The 27,077-nt window shown below is 49.2% G+C and overlaps 1 protein-coding gene across 6 annotated transcripts; it reads left to right on the top strand.

Annotated features, from left to right (window-relative positions):
* Positions 1-12,654: 12,654 nt before the first annotated feature.
* SET (SET nuclear proto-oncogene) lies at positions 12,655-26,326 on the top strand. Of its 6 annotated transcripts, none has more exons than XM_033192950.1 (8): positions 12,655-13,161; positions 20,639-20,696; positions 21,339-21,481; positions 22,142-22,245; positions 22,339-22,452; positions 23,413-23,583; positions 23,678-23,908; positions 24,071-26,326. In XM_033192950.1, the coding sequence occupies exons 1-7, from the start codon at positions 13,050-13,052 to the stop codon at positions 23,900-23,902; spliced, it is 927 nt and encodes a 308-aa protein (XP_033048841.1). In that variant the 5' UTR covers positions 12,655-13,049; the 3' UTR covers positions 23,903-23,908; positions 24,071-26,326. The 6 variants fall into 6 exon arrangements, with proteins under 6 accessions (XP_033048841.1, XP_033048860.1, XP_033048869.1 ...); XM_033192969.1 differs by having other exon boundaries at positions 23,678-23,824; positions 24,588-26,326; XM_033192978.1 differs by lacking the exon at positions 12,655-13,161 and adding an exon at positions 14,280-14,340.
* Positions 26,327-27,077: the final 751 nt, after the last annotated feature.

Genomic DNA, 27,077 nt, shown 5'->3' on the forward strand with positions numbered 1-27,077 from the left:
GAATCGCTTGAACTTAGGAGGCGTAGGTTGCAGTGAACCGACATTGCACTATTGCACACCATTCTGGGCAACAAAAGCGTAACTTCATTTCAAAGAGAAAACAAAACAAAAAAAAGGAAGAAAAAGAAAAAAAGGCTGGACACAGAGGATCATGCCTGTAATCCCAGCACTTTGGGAGGCCAAGGCAGGTGGATCACTTGAGGTCAGGAGTTCAAGACCAGCCTGGGCAGCATAGTGAAACCCCATTTCTACTAAAAATACAAAAATTTGTTTGTTTGTTTGTTTGAGATGGAGTCTCACTCTGTTGCCTAGGCTGGAGGTAAGTGGTGCAAACTTGGCTTATTGCAACCTCTGCCCCCCAGGTTCAAGGGATTCTCCTGCCTCAGCCTCCCTAGTAGCTGCAACTACAGGTGTGTGCCACCATGCACGGTTATATTTTTTGTATTTTTAGTAGAGACAGAGTTTCACTATGTTGCCCAGCCAGGTCTTGAAATCCTCACCTTGTGATTCGCCTGTCTCGGCCTCCCACAGTACTGAAATTTCAGGCATGAGCCACTGCACCTGGCCTAAAAATACAAAAATTGACTGGGCGTGGTGGTGGACACCTGTAATCCCAGCTACTTGGGAGTCTGAGGCATGAAAATTGCTTTGACTGAGGAGGCAGAGATTGCACTAAGCCAAGATCCTGCCACCGTACTGCAGCATGGGTGACAGAGCGAGACTCTGTCTCAAAGGAAAAAACAAGGCTGGACACCTCCAGTGGGTCACACCTGTAATCCCAGCACTTTGGGAGCCCAAGGGGCGGATCACTGGAGGTCAGGAGTTTGGGACCAGCCTGGCCAACATGGTGAAACTCTGTCTCTACTAAAAATACTAAAAGTAGTCTGGGCGCGGTGGCTCACGCCTGTAATCCCAGCACTTGGGAGGCTGAGGTGGGCGGATCATCTAAGGTCGAGAGTTTGAGACCAGCCAAGCCAACATGGAGAAACCCCGTCTCCAAGAAAAATACAAAAAAATAGTTGGGTGTGGTGGTGCATGCCTGTAAGCCCAGCTACTCGGGAGGCTGAGGCAGGAGAATTGCTTGAACCTGGAAGGCAGAGATTGCAGTGAGCTGAGATAGTGCCATATCACCACAGCCTGGGCAACAAGAGTGAAACTCCATCTTAGAAAAAAAAAAAGAGGGGCCGGGCACGGTGGCTCACACCTATAATCCCAGCACTTTGGGAGGCTAAGGCGGGCAGATCACGAGGTCAAGAGATCGAGACCATCCTGGCCAACACGGTGAAACCCCATCTCTACCAAAAATACAAAAATTAGCTGGGTGTGGTGGCCCATGCCTGTACTCCCAGCTATTCAGAAAGCTGAGGCAGGAGAATTGCTTGAACCTGGGAGGAGGAGGTTGCAGTGAGCCGAGATCACACCACTGCACTCCAGCCTGGCAACAGAATGAGACTCCATCTCAAACAACAACAACAAACAAAAAAAAAAGAGAGAGAGAGAAAAACGCGGCTGGGTGTGGTGGCTCAGGCCTGTAATCCCAGCACTTTGGGAGGCCGAGGCAGTGGATCACCCGAGGTCAGGAGTTGGAGACCAGCCAGTCTGAGCAACATGGTGAAACCCCGTCTCTACTAAAAATACAAAATTAGAGAGGCGTGGTGGCACATGCCTGTAATCCCAGCTACTTCGGAGGCTGAGGCAGGAGAATCGCTTGAACCTGGGAGGCAGAGGTTGCAGTGAGCCAAAACTGCACCATTGTACTCCAACCTGGGCAACAAAAGTGAAACTCCATCTCAAACAAAAAAAGAAACACTCCAAGAAAAAATTGTGCAAACTGACATGAATGGGCAGTTTACAAAAGCAGTAGCATCATCAGTCAAGAAGCACATGAAGAACTTCGGCTGGGCACAGTGAGGAGCACCTGTCCCAGCTACCAGAGAGGCTGAGGTCAGAGGGTCACTTGAGCCCAGGAGATCAAGACTACAGGGAGCTGTGATCCTGCACTCCCGCCTGGGCAATAGAGTGGGACCCTCTCTCTCTTTTTTACGATAGAGTCTTGCTCTGTCACCCAAGCTGGAGTGAAGTGACTTGATCTCAGTTCACTGCAACCTCCGCCTCCTGGGTTTAAGCAATTCTCCTGCCTCAGCCTCCTGAGTAGTTGGGATTACAGGCACATGCACCAGGCCTGGCTAATTTTCTTTTTTCAGGACGGAATCTTGCTCTGTCACCAGGCCGGAGGGCAGTGGCTGATCTCGACTCACTGTAACCTCTGCCTCCCAGGTTGAAGTAATTATCCTGCCTCAGCTTCCCAAGTAGCTGGGGCTACAGGCGTGCGCCACCTCGCCCAACTAAGTTTTGTATTTTTAGTAGACACAGGGTTTCACCACGTTGGCCAGGATAGTCTCGATCTCTCGACCTTGTGATTCTCCAGGCCTGGCTAATTTTCATAGTTTCAGTAGAGACAGGGTTTAGCCATGTTGGCCAGGCTAGTTTCATTAACTCCTGACCTCAGGTGATGTGCCCCACCTCAACCTCCCAAAATGCTGGGATTATAGTTGTGAGCTACTGCATGCAGCCTAAGATCCTGTCTCTAAAAAAAAAAAAAAAAATGCCTGGCGTGGTGGCTCACACCTGTAATCCCAGCACTTTGGGAGGCCAAGGCAGGTGGATCACGAGGTCAGGAGATCGAGACCATCCTGGCTAACATGGTGAAACCCTGTTTCTACTAAAAATACAAAAAATTAGCCAGGCTTGGTGGTGGGTGCCTGTAGTCCCAGCTACTCGCGAGGCTGAGGCAGGAGAATGGCGGGAACCCAGGAGGCAGGGGTTGCAGTGAGCCGAGATCGCACCACTGTACTCCAGCCTGAGAGATAGATCGAGACTCCATCTCAAAAAAAAAATAAAAAATTCTAGGCATGGAGTTAACCATGTTGTGCAGGCTGTTCTCAAACTCCTGGACTCAAGTAATCTGCCCGTCTCAGCCTCCTAACGTGCTGGGATCCAGGTGTGGGCCACCACGCCCAGCCAAAAACTTTTTTTTTTTTTTTTTTTTTGAGACGGAGTCTCGCTCTGCCACCCAGGCTGGAGTGCAGTGGCCGGATCTCAGCTCACTGCAAGCTCCGCCTCCCAGGTTTACGCCATTCTCCTGCCTCAGCCTCCCGAGTAGCTGGGACCACAGGCGCCTGCCTCGTCGCCCGGCTAGTTTTTTTTTGTATTTTTAAGTAGAGACAGGGTTTCACTGTATTAGCCAGGATGGTCTCGATCTTCTGACCTCGTGATCCGCCCGTCTCGGCCTCCCAAAGTGCTAGGATTACAGGCTTGAGCCACCGCGCCCGGCCTTTTTTTTTTTTTTTTTTTGAGGCGGAGTCTCGCTCTGTCGCCCCAACTGGAGTGCAGTGGCCCGATCTCAGCTCACTGCAAGCTCCGCCTCCCGGGTTTACGCCATTCTCCTGCCTCAGCCTCCCGAGTAGCTGGGACTACAGGCGCCCGCCACCTCGCCCGGTTAGTTTTTGTATTTTTAGTAGAGACGGGGTTTCACCGTGTTAGTCAGGATGGTCTCGATCTCCTGACCTCGTGATCCGCCCGTCTCGGGCTCCCAAAGTGCTGGGATTACAGGCTTGAGCCACCGCGCCCGGCCAAAAACTTTTTAAGGAATACTGAGGAGCCAGAGCTCAGTGTGAGGGGCAAGGAAAGATAAATCTCTATGGTAGAGAAACTCTACCAGGAGATTCCTGGGGCCCTGTCAGAGCTAGTCTCCCAGGGGACTCAGAGACCAACCTTGCTTCACTGTCAGCCTTCCTGAGCACTCTGTTTTCATTACACTAAGGCTATGTTGGTACAGGGAAGCCGGAAAGACAGGGGTTGGAATCTTGACCCTTCTACTCCTTGCCCTTTGATTTTAGGGCAAGTTATGTCTTTGAATCTTTATTATTTATTTATTTATTTATTTTTGAGATGGGGTATTGCTTTTCCAAGCCAGGGTGGAATGCAGTGGTGCGATCTCGGCTCACTGCAACCTCCACCTCCTGGGTTCCAGCGATTCTCCTGCTGCAGCCTCCCAGGTAGCTGGGATTACAGGCGTGCACCACCATGCCCAGTCAATTTTGTATTTTTAGTAGAGACAGGGTGTTACCATGTTGGCCAGACTGGTCTAGTCTAACTCCTGACCTCAGGTGATCCGCCCGCTTCAGCCTCCCAAAGTGCTGGGATTATAGGCACGAGCCACCGAGCCTGGCGGAGCCTTGATTCTTCATTTGGTTTGATTCTCCCAACTATAAAATAAGGGCATAATACTATCCTATCAAGATGGATCGGAGGATTCAAAAGGGTCATGCTTTGTCAGCGCCACATGTAGGTTCAGCTGATTCTCCATAAATGGTAGCTATCTACAGCCATCCTGAGCAGACAGGCGAACAGATAATGAAACAATACAATGTTTTGGAAACTTCTGGTTCCCAGAGGGAGCCTGGCCTCAGGGTTATGGAACATCTGGTACTCCCTGAGCCTGTCAACTTTTGGGTGGAGGGGAGGGACGACTTTTGCTTTGCCCCCAGCTGCCCTGTAGCCCCATTCTAGAACCAGGAAGAGTTGCCACATTTGTCTAGTAACGCCCCTGGGAGTCCAGAAAGCTCAAACTTTAGAAGCTGGAGAGGAAAGGAAAGGTGCGCCAGGTCCAGCTACCCTGGAGGCTGAAGCAGGAGGATCACTTGAGTCTAGGAGTTCGAGACCAGTGTGGGAAATATAGCAAGACCCTGTCTCTACAAAAAAATACAAAAATTAACTGATTTGCTGGAGCACGCCTGTAGTCCTAGCTACTCAGGAGGCTGAGGAGGGAGGATCACTTAGAGCCGGGGAGGTGGAGGCTGCAGTAAGCTATGATCACACCACCGCATTCCAGCGTGGACGATAAACCGAGACCCTGTATCAATTTAAAAATAAAGAAAAAATATTAAAAAACAAATAAGGGGCCGGGCGCGGTGGCTCAAGCCTGTAATCCCAGCACTTTGGGAGGCCGAGTCGGGTGGATCACGAGGTCAGGAGATCGAGACCATCCTGGCTAACACGGTGAAACCCCGTCTCTACTAAAAATACAAAAAACTAGCCGGGCGAGGTGGTGGGCGCCTGTAGTCCCAGCTGCTCGGGAGGCTGAGGCAGGAGAATGGCGTGAACCCGGGAGGCGGAGCTTGCAGTGAGCCGAGATCCGGCCACAGCACTCCAGCCTGGGCGACAGAGCGAGACTCCGTCTCAAAAAAAAAAAAAAAAAAAAAACAAATAAGGCCAGGCGCGGTGGCTCACGCCTGTAATCCCAGCACTTTGGGAGGCTGAGGCAGGCAAATTACAAGGTCAGGAGATCGAGACCATCCTGGCTAACTTGGTGAAACCCCGTCTCTACTAAAAATACAAAAAATTAGCCAGGCGTGGTGGCGGGCACCTGTAGTCCCAGCTACTTGGGAGGCTGAGGCAGGAGAATGGCATGAACCCGGGAGGCGGAGCTTGCAGTGAGCCAAGATCGTGCCACTGCACTCCAGCCTGGGCGACAGAGCCAGACTCTGTCTCAAAAAAAAAAAAAAAAAAACAAATGAACAGGCCAGGCACGGTGGCTCATGCCTGTAATCCCAGCATTTGGGAGGCCGAGGTGGGTGGATCACCTGAGGTCAGGAGTTCAAGATCGACCTGGCCAACATGGTGAAACCTCGTCTCTACTAAAAATACAATAAGTATCCGGGCATGCTAGTGGGTTCCTGTAATCCCAGCTACTCAGGAGGCTGAGGCAGGAGAATCGCTTGAATCTAGGAGGCGGAGGTTGCAGTGAGCCGAGATCCTGCCATTACACTCCAACCTGGGTGACAGAGGGAGACTCAGTCCAAACAAACAAACAAACAAACAGGAAAAGTGAGGTCTTATGTGTTTGAATTTTTTTTTTTTTTGAGATGGAATCTTGCTCTGTCACCCAGGCTGGAGTACAGTGGTGGTGTGATCTTGGCTCACTGCTGCCTCTGCCTCCTGGGTTCAAGTGATTCTCCTACCTTAGCCTCCAGAGTAGCTGGGACTACAGTTACCTGTCACCACGCCAGGCTAATTTTTGTATTTTTTAGTAGAGATAAGGTTTTGCCATGTTGGCCAGGCTGATCTCGAACTCCTGACTTCAAGTAATCTGCCTGCCTCAGCCTCCCCAAGTGCTGGGATTACAGGCCTAAGCCACTATGGTTGGCCCCAGCTGTTTGTTTGTTTGTTTGTTTGAGATGCAGTCTAGCTCTTTTTTGCTTAGGCTAGAATGCAGTGGCACGATCTTGGCACTCACTGCAAGCTCCGCCCCCCTGGATTCACGCCATTCTCCTGCCTCAAGCTCCCAAGTAGCTGGTACTACAGGCGCCCGCCACCATCCCCAGCTAATTTTTTGCATTTTTAGTAGAGAAGGGTTTTCACCGTGTTAGCCAGGATGGTCTCAATCTCCTGACCTCGTGATCCGCCCACCTTGACCTCCCAAAGTGCTGGGATTACAGGCGTGAGCCACCGTGCCCAGCCAGTTTTATTTTTTTATTTTTTTATTTTTTTTTTGAGACGGAGTCTCGCTCTGTCGCCCAGGCTGGAGTGCAGTGGCCAGATCTCAGCTCACTGCAAGCTCCGCCTCCCAGGTTCACGCCATTCTCCTGCCTCAGCCTCCCGAGTAGCTGGGACTACAGGCGACCGCCACCTCGCCCGGCTAGTTTTTTGTATTTTTTTTAGTAGAGACAGGGTTTCACCGTGTTAGCCAGGATGGTCTCGATCGCTTGACCTCGTGATCCGCCCGTCTCGGCCTCCCAAAGTGCTGGGATTACAGGCTTGAGCCACCATGGCCGGCTCAGTTTTATTTTTAATGTCATATGTTCACAAAAGGCCAGATGCCATAGCTCACTTCTATGACTCTGTCTCGGGAAAAAAAAAGAAAAAAAAAGTTCATAAGTCTCCAAATTCAAAATGCAGAGCAGAATTGGAGACCAGCTTGTCCAACATAGTGAAACTCTGTCTCTACTAAAAATACAATAAATTAGCCAGGCGTGGTGGCTTGTGCCTGTATTCCCAGTTACTAGGGAGGCTGAGACACGAGAATTGCTTGAACTCAGGAGGCAGAGGTTGCAGTGAGCTGAGATCGCTCCACTGCACTCTAACCTAGGTAACAGAGTGAGACTGTCTCCAAAGCAAAAACAAGAAAACAAAATGCACAGGCTAGGCACGGTGGCTCACACCTGTAATCCCCAGCACTTTAGGTACGCCGAGGTGGGTGGATCACCTGAGGTCTGGAGTTCAAAACCAGCCTGGCCAATATGGCGAAACCCCATCTCTACTAGAAAAAAAAAGGCCAGGCACGGTGGCTCACGCCTGTAATCTCAGCACTTTGGGAGGCCAAGGTGGGCAGATCATGAAGTCAGAAGATCGAGACTATCCTGGCTAACATGGTGAAACCCCGTCTCTACTAAAAATACAAAAAATTAGCCAGGCATGGTGGCGGGCACCTGTAGTCCCAGCTGCTCGGGAGGCTGAGGCAGGAGAATGGCGTGAACCCAGGAGGCGGAGCTTGCAGTGAGCCGAGATCACGCCACTGCATTCCAGCCTGGGTGACAGAGCCAGACTCCATCTCAAAAAAAAAAAAAAAAGATACAAAAATTAGCTCGGCGTGGTGGCAGGCACCTGTAATTCCAGCTACTCGCAAGGCTAAGACAGGAAAATCGGTTGAACCTGGGAGGCAGAAGGTTGCAGTGAGCCAAGAACATGTCGCTGCACTCCATCCAGCCTGGGCTACAAGAGGGAAACTCCATCTCAAAAAAAATAAAATAAAATAAATGCACGGCAGGGTAGAGTAACACTTCTACCACCTATCCTTGTCCTCTCACCTCTGACCACCGAGTCCTTTCCCCAGGGACAGCCATGGATTTGTTTCTTGGGAATCCTTCAACAGCTGTGTTAAAGGTATACTGGCAAAGTGTTTTTATCTACCCCTCTTTTATACAAATGGTAACATACTAACCATGTGGGTTTGGACTTTGCTTTTTTCCCTTCACCTTAGCTGCAGTTTTCTCTTTTTCTTTCTTTTTTTTTTGAGACGGAGTTGTGCTCTTGTTGCCCAGGCTGCAGTGCAGTGGTGCAATCTTGGGTCACTGCAACCTCTGCCTCATGGGTTCAAGCGATTCTCCTGCCTAAGCCTCCCGAGTAGCTAGGATTACAGGCATGTGCACCACGCCTGGCCAATTTTGTATTTTTAGTAGAGATGGGGTTTCTCCATGTTGGTCAGGCTGGTCTCGAACTCTCGACCTCAGGTGATCTGCCCACCTTGGCCTCCCAAAGTGCTGCAATTACAGGTGTGAGCCACCACGCCCAGACTAATTTTTTTTTTAAGAGGCCAGGTGCAAAAAAATTAATTTTTCATTTTCAATGCTCATGTGTAGAGACCACAGGTAATTTTTTCTTTCTTTTTTTTTTTTTTGAGACGGAGTCTTGCTCTTATTGCCCAGGCTGGAGTGCAGTGGTACGGTCTTTGCTCATTGCAGCTTCCGCCACCCAGGTTCAAGCAATTCTCCTGCCTCAGCTTCCTGAGTAGCTGGGATTATGAGTGCCCACCACCACACCCAGTTAATTTTTGTAATTTTAGTAGAGATGGGGTCTCACCATGTTGGCCAGGCTGGCCTCAAACTCCTGACCTCAAGTGATTCACCTGCCTCAGCCTCCCAGAGTGCTGGGATTACAGGTGTGAGCCACCGCGCCCTGCCAGGTAATCTTATAATAAAACAAAGAGGGCCGGGCGCGGTGGCTCACGCCTGTAATCCCAGCACTTTGGGAGGCCGAGGCCGGTGGATGACGAGGTGAGGAGATCAAGACCATCCTGGCTAACATGGTGAAACTCTGTCTCTACTAAAAATACAAAAAATTAGCCAGGTGTGGTGGTGGGCACCTGTAGTCCCAGCTACTCCGGAGGCTGAGGCAGGAGAATGGCGTGAACCCGGGAGGCAGAGCTTGCAGTGAGCCAAGATTGTGTCATTGCACTGCAGCCTGGGGGACAGAGCGAGACTCCATCTCAAAAAAATAAAAAATAAAAAATAAATAAATAAATAAAAGAGGCAGGTATTATTATCCATTTTATAAATGTATACACTGAGACTTAGGCTTGATAGCAAGCACATCCCTGTGATGAGGTGATCCTCGGATCTGGTTCTCAATGGAACTTGGTTATTCTTTTCATGATCTTAGGCAAATCACTTCTCTCAGGCTCAGCTTGCCCTTTATAAAATCAAGACACCTGTGACTTTCAAAAATGCATTAGAAGGAGCCCAGAGTCCCAGCAGCTCAAAAAGAAGAGAGGGAATCAGTGAGGGACATGGGTGGTGATGGCACATCCTCCACCTTTTCTTCCACCAGAGAAAGCTCAGCTTTTTTAAGTATTGAGGTCATTGACTTATGACTAAGATTTATTTAGTTAAATTAAAGTACTTAATTAATTAATTAATTTTTGAGGCAGGGTCTTTCTCTGTTTACCTGGTTGGAGTGCAGTAGAGCAATCATAACTCACTGTAGCCTCTACCTCCTGGGCTCAAGCCATCCTCCTTCCTCAGCCTCCTGAGTGGCTGGGACTAAAGTCACATGCCTTTATGTTTGGCTAAGTTTTTGTTTTGTGTGTGTGTGTGTGTGTGAGATGGAGTCTTGCTCTGTCGCCCAGGCCGGGGTGCAGCGGCACGATCTTGGCTCACTGTGGCCTCTGCCTCCCGGTTTCCAGTGATTCTCCTGCCTCAGCCTAAGTAGTAGTAAAGGCTGCAGTGAGCCATGATGGCGCCACTACATTCCAGCCTGGGCAACAGGGAGGGAGACCCTGTCTCAAAAAATAGATACACAGACACACATATATAAAATCTGGCAAACCTAAGATTCATGAATGAAATAATACTGGTGTAGCAAGCCCCATCCAGAAACTCAGCATTACAAGGAAACTAGAGTCCCCTAATGTCTCTTCCACATACCCTTATACCACAAGACTGTGAGCTTCTAATAAATAGTACATACTAATTTTGCCTGTTTTAGTACTTTATTTCTTTCTCTTTTCTTTTTTTTGAGACGGAGTTTCGCTCTTGTTGCCCAGGCTGGAGTGCAATGGTGCGATCTCAGCTCACCACAAGTTCTGCCTCCCGGGTTCAAGCGATTTTCGTGCCTCAGCCTCCCCAGTAGCTGGGATTACAGGCATGCACCACCACACCCAGCTAATTTTTGTATTTTTAATAGAGACGGGGTTTTGTCATGTTGGCCAAACTGGTCTGAAACTCCTGAACTCATGTGATCCTCCTGCCTCGGCCTCCCAAAGTGCTCGGATTACAGGCGTGAGCCACCGTGCCAGGTCAATTATTATTATTATTATTACTATTATTATTTTGAGACGGAGTCTTGCTCTGTCACCCAGGCTGGAGTGCAGTGGCGCAATCTCGGCTCACTGCAAGCTGCAAGCTCCGCCTCCCGGGTTCACGCCATTCTCCTGCTTCAGCCTCCCGGGTAGCTGGGACTACAGGCGCCCACCACCACGCCTGGCTAATTTTTTGTATTTTTAGTAGAGATGGGGTTTCACCGTGTTAGCCAGAATGGTCTTAATGTCCTGACCTTGTGATCTGCCCGCCTCGGCCTCCCAAAGTGCTGGGATTACAGGCGTGAGTCACCATGCCTGGCCTATTATGATTATTTTTGAGACAGGGTCTCACTGTCACCCAGGCCGGTATGCAGTGGGGCAATCTCGGCTCACTGCAACCTCAGCCTCCTGGGTTCAAGCAATTCTCCTGCCTCAGCCTCCTGAGTAGCCAGGACTACAGGTGTGTGCCACCACTCCCGGTTAATTTTTGTATTTTTAGTAGAGACGGGGTTTCACCATGTTGGCCAGGCTAGTCTTAAACTCCTGACCTCAGGTGATCCACCTGCCTCGGCCTCCCAAAGTGCTGGGATTACAGGCGTGAGCCTCCACATCTGGCCCATTTAGTTTCATTTCTTTGTAACATTCCTTTCCTTGAATGTCTCACAATGTATTCATTCCACCTTGTACAGACATTTGCATTGTTTCCAGTTTGTCTATTATGAACCTTGCTGCTATGAACATTCTTGTACCAATATGTTATGTGTATGTGTTGGAGATGTAGCGAGGAGTACTTGCCTTACTCATTTTTATGTCCTGACAGACCCCCAATGACAGTGGCCTTTGCCACCCCCAGACAAGTGGCTTTCTAAAAATTCTTCTGGGTTGGGCGCGGTGGCTCACACCTGTAATCCCAGTACTTTGGAGGCTGAAACAGGCAGATCACTTGAGGTCAGGAGTTCAACAACATGGTGAAACCCCATCTCTACTTAAAATACAAAAATCAGTCATGCGTGGTGGCGGGCACCTGTAACCCCAGCTACTCAGGAGGCTGAGGCAAGAGAACAGTTTGGGCGGGGCGCGGTGGCTCAAGCCTGTAATCCCAGCACTTCGGGAGGCCGAGACGGGCGGATCACGAGGTCAGGAGATCGAGACCATCCTGGCTAACCCGGTGAAACCCCGTCTCTACTAAAAAATACAAAAAAACTAGCCAGGCGAGGTGGTGGGCGCCTGTAGTCCCAGCTACTCAGGAGGCTGAGGCAGGGGAATGGCGTGAACCTGGGAGGCAGAGCTTGCAGTGAGCTGAGATCCGGCCACTGCACTCCAGCCTGGGTGACAGAGGGAGACTCCGTCTCAAAAAAAAAAAAAAGAGAACAGCTTGAACCTGGGAGGTGGAGGATGCTGTGGGCCAAGGATCATGGCACTGCACTCCAGCCTGGACGACAGAGTGAGACTCTTTCTATAAATAAATAAATAGTAAAAATTCTTGTGGTCTGGTGTGGTGGCTCGTGTTTGTAATACCAGCACTTTGGGAGGTTGAGGTGGGCAGTTGGCTTGGGACCAGGAGTTGGAGACCAGCCTGGGCAACGTGGCCAAACCCTGTGCCTACTAAAAATACAAAAAATTAGCCAGGCACGGGACATCTATAGTCCCAGCTACTCAGGAGGCTGAGGTGGGAGGAACACCTGAGCCTGGGAAGTTGAGGCTGCAGTGAGCCATGATCACTAACGTACTTGAGCCTCGGTGACAGGTTGGGACCTTGCCTTAAAAAAAAAAAAAAGTCTTTTTTTTGAGACAGGGTCCCGCTCTGTCGCCTAGGCTGGAGTGCAGTGGCATGATCTCGGCTCACTACAACCTCCACTTCCCAGGTTCAAGTGATTTTCCTGCCTCAGCCTCCCCAGTAGCTGGGATTACAGGTGCCCGCCACCAAGCCCAGCTAAAATAAACCTCTTCTAATTCTTAACTTGTATCCCTTTCTGAAATAAGTGAAGAGTGAATAAATACTCCAAGTCTCCAAAGATTCCTGCTTTTCCCTCTTCCTTTATAATTCTTTCTTTTTTCTTTCTTTTTTTCTTTCTTTTTTTTTTTTTTTTAATGCAGGCATCTAATTCCTTTGTAATTCTTGATTGGGAAACCTTTTTTTCAACATTAATCTATCCCTTCAAGCAGAGACAAGGGAGGTCAGGAAGGAGTTAGCTAGACCGGGCAGTGGGGGTATGGTTTCCTGAGGAATGTTCCAAGATTAGGTGAGGCAACAGCACGTGTTTAAATCTTCTGGAGGCCAAAGGGAGAAAAAAAAAAGAGGATAAGTTCTCAGTAGGGACAGGCCTGTCTACCTGGGGGTTTGGGAACGAACTGGGGGATAGGCTGCAGGGGTTTCACATGAAACCAGGAGGTATAGAAAGCACAGGGCTGCTCTCAAGGAAGAACTTGCCCCCTCCCCCAAAGCCAAGAGTGCCCCTGCAGAGCGAGGCAGAGAGCAACTAAAAGAAATTTCTCCTGATTGGAGGGTGGGTGGGATGAGGCTGGGGGAGGGGGCTGGGGTGTGTGTCCCACTGTCATGTAAATATCCCTTCCAGGCAGGGCGGCTCCAGTGCAGATTTAAACCGCTGGCACCTGGGGCAGTCTCAGTGTTCAGCCTGCTTCCGGACGGGTGAGGAGACTCGTGGTCTGGTTCTAGGACTTCCCTAACAGCATGGCCCCTAAACGCCAGTCTCCACTCCTGCCTCAAAAGAAGAAACCAAGACCACCGCCTGCTCTGGGACCGGAGGAGACATCGGCTTCTGCAGGCTTGCCGAAGAAGGGAGGTATGTTTCTGCACTAAGTTTTATTGGAGATTTAAGGGATTTGCAAGGATTGACTCTCTGATTTTTTACCCCCCAATCCCTCTTGAGATGTGACCCCTAAGCGCCCCTGAAGGGTTTTAAGCCTGGGATGGTGGATTAAGTTTACGTGAAGAACCAGAAGAGACTAGACTGGGAGAACGGGAGTGCACGGGAGCTCATCCCTGCCCCCAACTCAACACTGACCCCTGAGCTTGTCTCCCCAGCCCCCAAACTTCCTCCTCTGGGACTCCCTTTCTTGGCAAGGGGCACTGCCAGCCAGCCTGAGGCCCCTCCTTCACCCCCCACATCCAGTCAAATCCCCGATTCCTGGTGGTTCTACCTCAGTATCTCTCAGATCTGTCCACCTCTCTCTCTGTTCTTGCTGCCGACGGCGGCCCACAACTCTGGCCTGAATCTCTGCCACCTCCTCATCTTGGCTTCCAGCTTCCTCCTCCTCCCCTTCAGCCTGAGCATAGCCAATCACGTGGCCCACTCCCCGGCTTAAACCCCTCCCTTGCCTCCCCACATCCTCCAGGTGCTCAGAAACTTCTGGGGCCCGCCCACCCAGTCCCCACCGACCTCTCTGGGTTCACACTCCTGAGACTCCCCACCTGGAGGCCTCCCTCAAGGTGGTACCCTTCACCTTGACCTCCTGGGACTCTACCCTCTGACCTCGGGGCCTAGATACCCACATATCCTTTCCTCTCCTTACCTGTGTACCACCTCCAGCTCTCTGCTGGAAAGTCACTTCCTGCGGGCATTGTGTGAGCCTCAGCACTTGGGAGTTAGGAGTCCCAGAGTCATGCCGCCCCACCCTCTTGTCATTACATCGTAACCAGCAGTTTCATGCGTGCCCTGCTCCCCTTTAAACTCAGAGGTGAGGGCTGCATTTTGGGACACATAGCTGGAGCTGGGTACACAGTTGACTGTTCCGGTGATCAGGTCTGGCTCCTAGGGGAGGGTTGTGGTGGAGCCTTTCGTGGGCTGGGTGTGGATAGGCCCAGGGCCTGCAAGCAAGCGGGAAGCTTTGATTGGCTGAGAGCAGGCGACTCTTATGGAAGAAGCACTGATGAAGAGTCCTACCTCAGGGCTCACTGTGGACCCTTTTCTTCCACATGGGATGCAGAGACCTCCTGCCCAGCTTGAAACCTACCTTGCTGGGTGAGTCACATAAAACAACCTGTGCTTGTTTTCTCTTCTGTAAAATGGGATCCACAGTACCAATCTCCAGGCTTGCCGTGATTTGAAATCTAAGGGAAGCACTAGACAGCGCCTAGCACATCATCAGTGCTCTAGAGCGCACTTGTGCGCAGCAAAATGTGGATGAGTCTTCCTAGTCTCCTTCCAGTGAGCTTCCTGGGAGCATTAACAGGACTGGAAGGGATGGAAAGGTGTGAGGGGGTTCATCTAAACCCAAATAACAGCTCCTGCTGCTTAGTAGGCACTGGTGTGAGAGGGTTCATCTAAACCCAAATAACAGCTCCTGCTGCTTAGTAGGCACTGATGGCGTGCCAGGAGCTGTGCCAAGCACTTCTCTATCCTGACAGCCGTATGCTGTGGACATCCCAATTTTACAGATCAGAACAGGAGGCTCAAAGAGATGTGTGTGTTGTAGGGGGAGATGTTCCAGGCTCTGGAGATTTGTTGGTCTGTGCCTGGGACACTGCAGCACTGTGGGGAATGCCAGCCTCTCTCTGTTCCAGCGTTTCTGGCGGTGGGGTTCTGTCCTCTTCAAAGGGAGCTGGGGGCCAGGCGCGGTGGCTCATGCCTGTAATCCCAGCACTTTGGGAGGCTGAGGTGGGCAGATCACCTGAGGGCAGAAGTTTGAGACCAGCCTGGCCAACATAGCTAAACCCTATTTCTACTAAAGACAGTTAGCCAGGCGTGATGGTGCACGCCTGTAATCCCAGCTACTTGGGGGGCTGAGGCAGGAGAATTGCTTGAACTCCGGAGTGAGCAGTGAGCCGAGTTCGTGCCATTGCACTCCAGCCTGGGCGACAAGAACAACAACAACAAAAGAAAACAACCAGAGGGGCCAGGAAGGGGAGGAGAGAGGAGAGGGAGGAATTCTGAGTGAGGGGAGAGGCCAAGGAGAGAGAATGCAGAGCTACTGGCACTGGAGACGAGAGAGCAGAATCCTAAGAGTGGATGAATAACCTCTCAGTGTGCCCCCAGCTCGTCCGTGTTTACAGACACCCCTGGCCCTTTTGCTTTCTCTTTCTCTTCAACTTCCTAGTGTGCTCCTCACATTTATCTTGAGAAGCACTGTGTGGGGAAGGGCAGGAAAAGAAGGGCAGGGAGGGAAAGGGAGGGTTCCCTTCCCTTTCAGAAAGGGAAACTGAAAGCCCACTCCCCCGTCAGAAGGCATTACAGGGTTCCCTGGGACCCCTGCAGGTGCTTGGGAAACAGGCAGATCAGGCACTCAGGAGATGTTGTGGGTCAGGAGTGACCCTGTGGGTCAGGCTTTGAGGATGGAAGCAGCAGCCCTTGGCATAGTGTTCTCAGACAGACTCAGCCCAGGAGTGGGTCGTGAAATCACTTTGGTGGGGTGTGCCCTGCATTTTAAATAGGAAATTAGAATCACACTACCCTTGGTAAGGGTAAGTTTTGGTTTGTGTGTGCTAGGTCATGATGTCAAAAGTACTTCTAACTGTTGGTCACTTTAAAAAGAATTGAGGCGGGGTGCGATGGCTCACTCTTGTAATCCCAGAGCTCTGGGAGGCTGAGGCTGAAGGATGGTTTGAGCTCAGGAGTTTGAGACCAGCCCGGGCAACATGGTGATACCTCATCTGCACAAAAGAAAATAAAAAATTAGCCAGGCAAGGTGGCAGTGGCACTTGCCTGTGGTCCCAGCTACTCAGAAGGCTGAGGTGGAAGGATCCCCAGAGCCCAGGAGGTCAAGGCTGCAGTGAGCCAAGGTTCTGGGCGACAGAGAGAGACCCTGTCTAATAATAATAATATAATAATAATAATAATAATAAAATAAAAATAGAAAAACTGGGCCGGGCGCGGTGGCTCAAGCCTGTAATCCCAGCACTTTGGGAGGCCGAGACGGGCGGATCACGAGGTCAGGAGATCGAGACCATCCTGGCTAACACACTGAATGGCTAACACACTGAAACCCCGTCTCTACTAAAAAATACGAAAAACTAGCCGGGCGAGGTGGCGGGCATCTGTAGTCCCAGCTACTCGGGAGGCTGAGGCAGGAGAATGGCGCGAACCCGGGAGGCAGAGCTTGCAGTGAGCTGAGATCCGGCCACTGCACTCCAGCCTGGGTGACAGAGCGAGGCTCTGTCTCAAAAAAAAAAAAAAAATAGAAAAACCGTTTTAAGGTAAGGGCTTTGTCCTTTGCTACTTGGTTTAGAATCGTGGTTCTGTCACTTGCAACAAAGTTTAGTTTATGCTGGGCACAGTGGGTGGCTCATGCCTGTAGTCCCAGCACTTTGGGAGGCTGAGGTGGGCAGATCACCTGAGGTCAGGAGTTTGAGACCAGCCTGGCCAACATGGTGAAACCCTGTCTCTACTAAAAAATACAAAAATTAGCTTGGTGTGGTAGTGGGCGCCTGTAATCCCAGATACTCAGGAGGCTAAGGCCCTCACTTAGCCTCCTAAGACATGCACTGTCTTGAACATAAACGATGTTGCTTGAACTTTAAGAGCTGATAGTGGGCTGGGCGCAGTGGCTCATGCCTGTAATCCCAGCACTTTGGGAGGCAGAGGCAGGCAGATCACCTGAGGTCAGGTGTTTGAGACCAGCCTGGCCAACATGGTGAAAACCTCTCTACCAAAAATACAAAAATTAGCAGAGTGTGGTGACACACATCTGTAATCCCAGCAACTCAGGAGGCTGAGGCAGGAGAATCACTTGAACCCGGGAGGTGGAGGTTGCAGTGAGCTGAGATGGCAGCACTGCACTCCAGCCTGGAAGACAGAGTGAGTCTCAAAAAAAAAAAAAAGAGCCAATAGTAAAGTCTGAGTCTGGAAGGCAGAATTCCAACACCACGTTCTGGTTAAAAATGTCCAGAGAGAGATTTCAGGTATTTTTTGTTTTTGTTTTAGAGACAAGGTCTTGCTCTGTCACTCAGGCTTCAGTGCAGTGGCTGCATTGGGGCTCCCTGAAGACTGGTACTCCTGGGCCCAAGCGATATTCCTGCCTTGGTCTCCCAAAGTGTTGGGATAACAGGAGTGACCCACTGCGTGGCCAGGATTTGAAACTGGTCAGCGCGTCACTAAAATCAACAAAGGGTGCTGGCCAGGAGCAGTGGCTCACGCCTGCAATCCCAGCACTTTGGGAGGGCGAGGTGGGTGGATCACCTCAGGTCAGTAGACCAGCGTGGCCAAGGTGATGAAAATCCGTCTCTACTAAAAATACAAAAATTAGCCGGTCGTGGTGGCACGTGCCTGTGGCCCCAGTTACTCCGGAGGCCGAGGCAGGAGAATTGCTTGAACCCGGGAGGCGGAGCTTGCAGTGAGCCGAGATTGCGCCACTGCACTCCAGCCTGGGGGACAGAGCAAGACTACTACCATCTCAAAACAAACAAATGCTACTAATCAGGGTTTTTCAGGCTTTTTATGGTTCATGTCTTGGGGCGTTGGAGGGACAGAGTGTGGGGCATCCACATTACTTGAAAAGTATTATTTAAACAAAATGCTTCAGCCCTCCTTAGTGGTTCAGAGCTTTGCCTCTCAAGTAGACCTTGTTGGCCCCTTTCATCTCTGCGAACAGAATACCGCCTATCGCATGGGGCTGTTGTGGGTCCTCGGTGAGATAACCGTGCCATGCGCTGCTGAAAGTGGCACTTAACGCTCAGTGTGATTCTTGCAGGCACTGCGGAATAATGTGGTACGCCCTGCCTTCACAGGACTTCGAGTTTAATGTGGCTTGGGTGTCGTAACGTTTATCATTTCATAACAGAAACGGATTCAGAGAGGAAGGGTGACTTGCTCAAGGGTACAAGCTTGCTGGGCAGGGCTTGGACTAAAACCCAGGAATGGCCCTGCGCGCGGACTACATAGCCTGGGGCTTCGCACACGAGCCCGAGTTTGAGTCCACTCGGCATTTCCCCATCTGGCATCCAGGATGGGGTGCCCCCTGCTTTCTCCACGAAGTGGAAGGCGCCAAGAGGTCGGGCGGGATTCAGGGCCCCCACGCGAGGCCGGGCCTGTACTTTCGGGGTGGTGGGCGCCCCGCTCCCGGTGCCCCGCGGAGCAGGGAAGCCGCTCGCTCACCACGTGACGCGCCGGCCGGGGCACCCGCGCCTCCGCGCGAGGCCCCGCCCCCCGGCCCGCCGCGCGCCAGTGTCCTGGGTCGGGCCTGAGAGGGGAGAGCGGGGGAGGGGACGCGGCGCGGGGGGCGGCCGTGCGTCGCCGCGCGCCTTCCTCCCGCCTCTCGCCCGGCCCTGTGTCTCCGCGCCGCAACTCCGCCCCCTCATCCCGCCGCCCAGGCCAATGGCGCCGCGGCGCGAGCCTCCCCGGCCGGAGGCGGAGCATTCGCGCGGGGCCTGGCGCGCCTGCGCCCTGCGCCCTCCCCTCGCCGTAGGAGGAGGTGGAGGAGGAGGCGGCTCGGGAGAGCTAGCAGCGAGCTGGCTGGGGCGCCGAGCGCGAGTGAGGGAGCCGAGCCGCCCGCCGCCGCCGCCTCCGCCTCCCCTCGGCTAACAGGAGCCCGGGCCGGGGCCCGGCACGCCGCCCCAGCCCGTCCCTCGGCGTCAGGCCGCGAGGGCAGCGCGCGCGAGCGAGCGAGGGGGAGGGAGAGCGAGCGAGCGCCGGGAGGAGGCGGCCGGACCGAGCGGGCGCCCGCGCGTGTGGCGTGAGGGGAAGCCGCCTGCCCGCCCCCTTCGCCTTCCCTTCTCTCCCCCTCCCCGCTCCCCCCCCGACCGCGGAGCAGCACCATGTCGGCGCCGGCGGCCAAAGTCAGTAAAAAGGAGCTCAACTCCAACCACGACGGGGCCGACGAGACCTCAGGTGAGAGCAGCGAGCCCGGGGGCCGGCCCGCGCCGCCATCTTCGCCGCCCGCCCCGGCCGCAGGCCGCCGGCGGGCCCGGGGGGCGCCGGGGGGGGGGGCCGCGGGGCGGCCGCCTGGGGCCCGCGGACTCGGCGCCCTTTTTTGTGCGCGGCCGGGCCGGGGGCCTGGGTGGCGCCGCGGCGGCGGCCGGCGCTGCGAGGCGGGGGCGCTGCGGCCTGCTCGGCGCGGGCGGAGGAGACCCCCCCTTCCTCTCCCCCCTCCCTCGCTCTCCTCCCCCTCCCTCCCTCCCGAGAAGCCTCTCTTTATTGTGCTCCGCCATGATGCCTCGCTCCCATCAGCCGCCGCCGCCGCCACATGGTGCGGCCGGACGCGGCCCCGCGCCCGACCTCCCGCGCGGTTCAGCTTCGCGCCCGGCCCGCGGCGGCGCCCCGGCACCCCCGCCCAGAGGCTGGCCCCGGCGGGGCTTCTGCCTGGAGCTGGGGCTGGGTGGGGGCGCGGGGAGCACGCGGCCGGCCGCGCGCTGGGCCTTGGCTGGCCGGGAGGATGCTCTGGCCGGCCTGGGCGCACTCTCCACGTGGGGCGGCCGCCCCGTCGCACCAGCGTGCGGAGAAACCTGGCGCCGCGACCAGTGTATCGGGGGTCTTGGAAATGGCTAAGAAAGCTGGCCTCTGCCAAGGAGGCTCTCGGCAGGGGGGCTGCCAATCCCGGGATGGTTACCGGAAATGAACCGCGCGATCTGGCCCCTTCACACCCACTTAGCTTTGTAGGGGGGTTATAGTCTTTCCAGGACAAAAGGGCACCTATTCCAGAGCACACCCCCTTTTTTTCCTCTCCCTTCTGTGCCTCACTGCTTTCTGATCTAATGTTTGCTCCCAGTAAGTGCTCCAAAGTCGTGTGGGGCCGTATCTGAGGTCCGCCCGCCTGAATTGGGTTGGAGGGGTTCCTGCTCTGAGAAGGTGAGGGCCAGTGTGTAGGATGGTGCCCGGTGCCTTTCCAGTCTTTGTAGGCGTGTCTGGTGTCTTCATTGTAATAGCAGAGTCGTCAACTTTCTATGAAAGGTAGTTTTACCTTGATAGGTGGTAGTCGTGGCCTAATTTGTATCATTGTCATGGCTTTAGTTTACATATTCTAGTTAGCAGCTGCTACTGTTCTCTTGCAAGTATATAATGTGAAATAATAAACGTGAAGACTTCTGAATAAGGTTATTCTGTATCTTTCATAGTAGAAACCTTAATGATCGGTCTGTTGTAGTGAAACTCTTTAAAAAGGCGCTATAGAAAACCAATTTCTGAGTAACCCAGCAGACAGCATGACTTGTGAATGGTCTTTTAATTAAATAGAAGTTTGTCAGCTACAAGCATGAACATGTGGAACACTTACCTTTGTAGTAGGCGTTTTTGTTTTTGTTTTAATGGCTTTTGGAATATTATAGTATTGACATCTGGAAAACTAGGTAAATTTATCGTAGAATTAAGTTTTTTGCTCCTTTTTTTGCAGAAAAAGAACAGCAAGAAGCAATTGAACACATTGATGAAGTACAAAATGAAATAGACAGGTAACATTTTTCTTAATATACCTTGGATAAATTTTCTGAGATGTGTCTAATGGCCCCGTAATCATTGAAGCTGTGGTCACATCTATCCACTGTCAAAGGGGAAATGATTCTAACTTGGTTGGAAATACTTACGTAGATTCAGTGTTTTTTGGTGAAGTGATTGTACGAAGTGTTTGATGAAAGTACATTGACCTTAAAAAATTTGGGTTTGCTTTCAAAGACTAAAAATTGTCTGAATTGCAGTGTAGGTCTTCTGATAGTTTAGCAGTGTGGCATCAGTGGTTGCTCTAACTTGCCTTACAACTTTGTTACGGAATTAGCCACTTTATTTAGAAATTGTGCTTGAGGGAAACAATTGAAATGGGACTGGAAATAGAGTGGGTGAAGTAAATACAGGCAATGTTACCAGAGTGTTGAGTTTGGGCACTCTTAATAGTTATTACTGAGTGTTTATTGATAAATCAGACAAAATTGCCGTCTTAGTTTTGATTTGAGTGTCTAAACTAGGTGATAATGGTTATTGTAATTTGGTATTATGCATGATTCCAAAGCTAGTAAGTAAATGTACACATCTGTAATCTGAAGCAATTTTTTAATTTGTTAAATACTATAATTATCAACATCTCTTTTCATTTGCTTCAGACTTAATGAACAAGCCAGTGAGGAGATTTTGAAAGTAGAACAGAAATATAACAAACTCCGCCAACCATTTTTTCAGAAGAGGTCAGAATTGATCGCCAAAATCCCAAATTTTTGGGTAACAACATTTGTCAACCATCCACAAGGTATGTTTTGGACAGGGCATTATTAGAGGATAAATAGTGTTTGTTAGAATGGAGGAAGCTTGGTGAAGACTTAATCCAACATGCTGGGTCGCATGCAACAAAGACAGGCTGTGTGCAGTGGCTCACACCTGTAATCCCAGCACTTTGGGGGCTGAGGTGGGCGGATCACTTGAGGTCAGGTTGGAAACCAGCTTGGCCAACACGGTGAAACCCTGTCTCTACTAAAAATACAAAAAAATATGTTGGGCGTGGTAGCGCACACCTGTAATCCCAACTACTGGATACTTGGGAGGCTGAGACAGGAGAATCGCTTGAACCCAGGAGGGGGAGGTTGCAGTGAGCCAAGATTGTGCGCCATTGCACTCCAGCCAGGGTGACAAGAGCCCCAGACAGTGTCTCAAAAAAAGAAAAAAAAAAAAAAAAACCTCAAAGACGGGAAAAGACTTGCAGCTACTGCTTTCTATTCTGTTTAGGAGAAGCTATATTCTAATTGCTTGATGAAAGATAGTGACAGTCTGACATTGAGCAATTGCCTTTAGTTAATAATGGGTTTATAAAACCAAAGATGCTAAGTTTGGAAAAATTTTAAAGTGATCAGTTAAATTGTTGTTAAGTGTATACCTGTTGAAAATTCAACTGACCTGTAATTTTCTGGCCTAGTGTCTGCACTGCTTGGGGAGGAAGACGAAGAGGCACTGCATTATTTGACCAGAGTTGAAGTGACAGAATTTGAAGATATTAAATCAGGTTACAGAATAGATTTTGTAAGTATCTCTAACTTAATCTTGTTTGCCACTGTGGAATTTAATGTGAGCTTTGGTTGGACCTGTTCATATTTTCTGATCTTTCAATTTCAGTATTTTGATGAAAATCCTTACTTTGAAAATAAAGTTCTCTCCAAAGAATTTCATCTGAATGAGAGTGGTGATCCATCTTCAAAGTCCACTGAAATCAAATGGAAATCTGGAAAGGTACGCTTTGAGGAGTTATTTGACAAAAATGGCATTTTACCTATTTCACTTTAGTTTAAACCGCTTACAAGTGCTTGATACGTTGGTAATGTGGCTAAATAGAAAACCTTAAAATATAAAACGTTCCAGTGTGCTGAAGCCAAATATTACAATAGTTTAGAGTTCTCATTAGATGTTACAGATGTAGGCAGGAAGATCTTGAGCCTAGGAGTTTACCTGGGCAACATAGACCCTTATCTTCAAAAAAAAAAAAAAACAACAAAAAAGAGAAAATCTAGCCCAAGTTTAAGAATTGAGAACTGGGGCTGGGCGTGGTGACTTATGCCTATAATCCCAGCACTTTGGGAGGCTTAGGTGGGCAGATCACGAGGTCAGGAGATAGAGACCATCCTGGCTAACCCGGTGAAACATGGTCTCTACTAAAAGTACAAAAAAGTAGCTGGGCGAGGTGGCGGGCACCTGTAGTCCCAGCAACTCAGGAGGCTGAGGCAGGAGAATGGTGTGAACCTGGGAGGCGGAGCTTGCAGTGAGCTGAGATTGCGCCACTGCACTCCAGCCTGGGCAACAGCAAGATTGTGTCTCAAAAAAAAAAAAAAAGAGAACTGGACTAAATTTTTTGTTGTTTCTGCAATGGTGACTGAGCTCTTCAAATGGCTTGCCGTTTCTCAAAATCATTTACATCCATATTTAGGTAGTAAGACATAATTTAGATATTTGTACTGTGTTGTGCTAGTGGCTGTTATACAGTGGAACAAATTTGATGGAAAGCCAAATTTAGTTGATACTATCTCTACCTGCTGTACAGTTTTATAATTGCTCTTAGGTAATAATAGTGTATATAGTATACTGCTTTTTTTTTTTTTTTTGCTTAGCTTTTGGGGAAAATCTTATTTTTTAAATTATAGGGAGTTTTGGTGTTATAGAGAGATTGTATCAAAAGCTCTTCTGGTATTCATTTAGGATTTGACGAAACGTTCAAGTCAAACGCAGAATAAAGCCAGCAGGAAGAGGCAGCATGAGGAACCAGAGAGCTTCTTTACCTGGTTTACTGACCATTCTGATGCAGGTGCTGATGAGTTAGGAGAGGTCATCAAAGATGATATTTGGCCAAACCCATTACAGTACTACTTGGTGAGTTGAAATACTCATTTATTCAAAGTTGGACTTGTCTCAGTTGTTTAAAAATAAGTCCTTACAAGTCCTTACACTGTGTTGTTTTTTTAAGGTTCCTGATATGGATGATGAAGAAGGAGAAGGAGAAGAAGATGATGATGATGATGAAGAGGAGGAAGGATTAGAAGATATTGATGAAGAAGGGGATGAGGATGAAGGTGAAGAAGATGAAGATGATGATGAAGGGGAGGAAGGAGAGGTAAAAGAAAATTTGGTTAACCCCGCAAAGATAACCTTTAAAGAATTCACCATGTTATTTTGGGGGTTGTATATATAGTGTGGTAGAACTGACCAGAACTGGCCGGGCGTGGTGGCTCAAGCCTGTAATCCTAGCACTTTGGGAGGCCGAGACGGGTGGATCACAAGGTCAGGAGATCGAGACCATCCTGGCTAACACGGTGAAACCCCGTCTCTACTAAAAAAAAAAAAAAAAAAAAAAAAAAAAAGAACTGACCAGAACTGATTGTGGAAAAAATAAGCCATTTTGTTGTTCAAGAATTAAGGAAATGTTTGATAATCATGTGGTACTAGTGTTTAACTAGTTGGGTTTTCTTTGTTTTTTTGTTTCTTTTTTTGGTTAGGCTTATGACCACCCAAGCTTGTTTTTCCCTAACCAGTACTTAAGCAGTATAGGCAGTGTAGCTGGTCAAATTCTGACATCTCTGAAATAACAAAGCTTCACATATTTTCGACAAATTGCACAATTGCTGAATAGTCAAATTAGGATAGGTTGGTTTTTATTTTGGATTATTTGATCTGAAATGTGCCTGATTTGGTTAGAACTGAAAAGTTACTAATAAGCAACATCAACACGGGTGTTTCCTTTGAACGGATGCAGCTGACTTACAGGTTTAGAAACTGGAGTGCCCCCAGGGCATATGTTCTGTGGGGTCCATTGTGGTCCATATGAAAGCAAGTCTCAGCATTAATTGTGAAGATTAACTGCCCACTTTTTCTTTCAGGAGGATGAAGGAGAAGACGACTAATAGAACACTGATGGATTCCAACCTTCCTTTTTTTAAATTTTCTCCACTCCCTGGGAGCAAGTTGCAGTCTTTTTTTTTTTTCCTCTTGTGCTCAGTCACCCTGTTCTTGAGGTCTCTTTTCTCTACTCCATGGTTCTCAACTTATTTGGGGGGAAATACCTTGAGCAGAATACAATGGGAAAAGAGTCTCTACCCCTTTCTGTTGGAAGTTTATTTTTATCCCTTCCTGTCTCAACAAAAACTGTATGGAATCAACACCACCGAGCTCTGTGGGAAAAAAGAAACCCCTGCTCCCTCCGCTCTGCTGGAAGCTGGAGGGTGCTAGGCCCCGTGTCGTAGTGCATAGAATTCTAGCTTTTTTCCTCCTTTCTCTGTATATTGGGCTCAGAGAGTACACTGTGTCTCTATGTGAATATGGACAGTTAGCATTTACCAACATGTATCTGTCTACTTTCTCTTGTTTAAAAAAAGAAAAAAAACTTAAAAAAATGGGGTTATAGAAGGTCAGCAAAGGGTGGGTTTGAGATGTTTGGGTGGGTTAAGTGGGCATTTTGACAACATGGCTTCTCCTTTGGCATGTTTAATTGTGATATTTGACAGACATCCTTGCAGTTTAAGATGACACTTTTAAAAATAAATTCTCTCCTAATGATGACTTGAGCCCTGCCACTCAATGGGAGAATCAGCAGAACCTGTAGGATCTTATTTGGAATTGACATTCTCTATTGTAATTTTGTTCCTGTTTATTTTTAAATTTTCTTTTTGTTTCACTGGAAAGGAAAGATGATGCTCAGTTTTAAACGTTAAAAGTGTACAAGTTGCTTTGTTACAATAAAACTAAATGTGTACACAAAGGATTTGATGCTTTTCTCTCAGCATAGGTATGCTTACTATGACCTTCCAGGTTTGACTTGTATAACATCACTGTCAAACTTTGTCACCCTAACTTCGTATTTTTTGATACGCACTTTGCAGGATGACCTCAGGGCTATGTGGATTGAGTAATGGGATTTGAATCAATGTATTAATATCTCCATAGCTGGGAAACGTGGGTTCAATTTACCATTGGTTTCTGAAAGTGTTCACATCATTTGGGATACCAGATTGCTCAATACTTTTCTGGGTATACTGTGCCCTTGATTTTTATCTCCAAGTGGCAGTTTTTAAAATTGGCCTTTTACCTGGATATAAAATAATAGTGCCTGCCACCACCATCCAACAGACCTGGTGCTCTAATGCAAAGTTATACATGGGACAGTTGCTGGCATGTCTTCATTGGCTATATAAAATGTGGCCCAGAAGATAGGCTCTCAAGAGTAAGAAGTCTGTGATGGTTAGCAGTAACTGTCCCTGCTCTCTGGTATAAAGCTCTCAAATGTGACTGTGAATCTGGGTGGGATAAGGGACTCGGCTCTGTCTGCTCAATGCCATTGTGCAGAGAAGCACCCTAATGCATAAGCTTTTTAATGCTGTAAAATATAGTTGCTGAAATTAAATGCCACTTTTTCAGAGGTGAATTAATGGACAGTCTGGTGAAATTCAAAAGCTTTTTGATGTATAAAACTTGATAAATGGAACTATTCCATCAATAGGCAAAAGTGTAACAACCTATCTAGATGGATAGTATGTAATTTCTGCACAGGTCTCTGTTTAGTAAATACATCACTGTATACCGATCAGGAATCTTGCTCCAATAAAGGAACATAAAGATTTTTTTTGGACTGGGGTCATTCTCCTTGTTTTGTAGAGGAATGTTACTTGCTATTGGATTTAGAACTTGTATTTTTTTTGTCTTCACATCATTAGTGACTGGGGAAGCATGGGTTAGCGCTAATGGTATAACATTGGTTTAGAAAGCTTTGAGCTGGTCGGTGTACAAGTAAAGGATAAATTCAAATATCTGAACTTGGATACAGTTTCGGAGAGGGCGAGTATAGCATTTTCATTTTGAAGTCTCAAAAGGACTTTTCACTGGGAAGAAAATCCAGTAAGGTGGGTCCTGTTATCGCAGCTTGAGCTACACATGGTCAGCTGCAGTTCAGATATTTTGAGACAGTATACATTTACACGTGTGAATGTATACAGTTACAGTATATAATAGTTGTCAAAATGGTCCTATACTGTTAACCTCTTAACTGCTTAATTTGGAAGTTAAGTTTTATAGGCATGTATAGGAAAAACTGTATGGGGTTTGGTACTCCTGTGGTTTCAGGCCGCCACTGGGGCATCTTAGAATATATCTCCTTTGGGTAAGTGGGGCTATTGTAGTCATTTAAATCAATATCCACAAGCCTGTGATACTTTTTCACAAACTTAACAGTGAAACTTCAACTAGTGGTTTTACATGCTGATGAGATTCTAGGGCTGTCAGGTTATAGGTCACAAATAATGTTTATTTTGGGGAATGTCAAAAATTGGGAGCCCTTTTAAGGTAGTAGTTCACTCTCAACTACTGTGATCTCCTGA

This window comes from Trachypithecus francoisi, unplaced genomic scaffold, assembly GCF_009764315.1.
Source record: "Trachypithecus francoisi isolate TF-2019V2 unplaced genomic scaffold, Tfra_2.0 Contig01585, whole genome shotgun sequence".
Classification (NCBI taxonomy): Eukaryota; Metazoa; Chordata; class Mammalia; order Primates; family Cercopithecidae; genus Trachypithecus; species Trachypithecus francoisi.

Excerpts from the sequence above, each read along its gene's own strand:
- SET (XM_033192950.1), top strand. The coding sequence starts at position 13,050 with ATGGCCCCTAAACGCCAGTCTCCACTCCTGCCTCAAAAGAAGAAACCA. Across the intron at positions 13,162-20,638 it reads AGGCTTGCCGAAGAAGGGAG|AAAAAGAACAGCAAGAAGCA; the intron begins GTATGTTTCTGC and ends CTTTTTTTGCAG. Across the intron at positions 20,697-21,338 it reads GTACAAAATGAAATAGACAG|ACTTAATGAACAAGCCAGTG; the intron begins GTAACATTTTTC and ends CATTTGCTTCAG.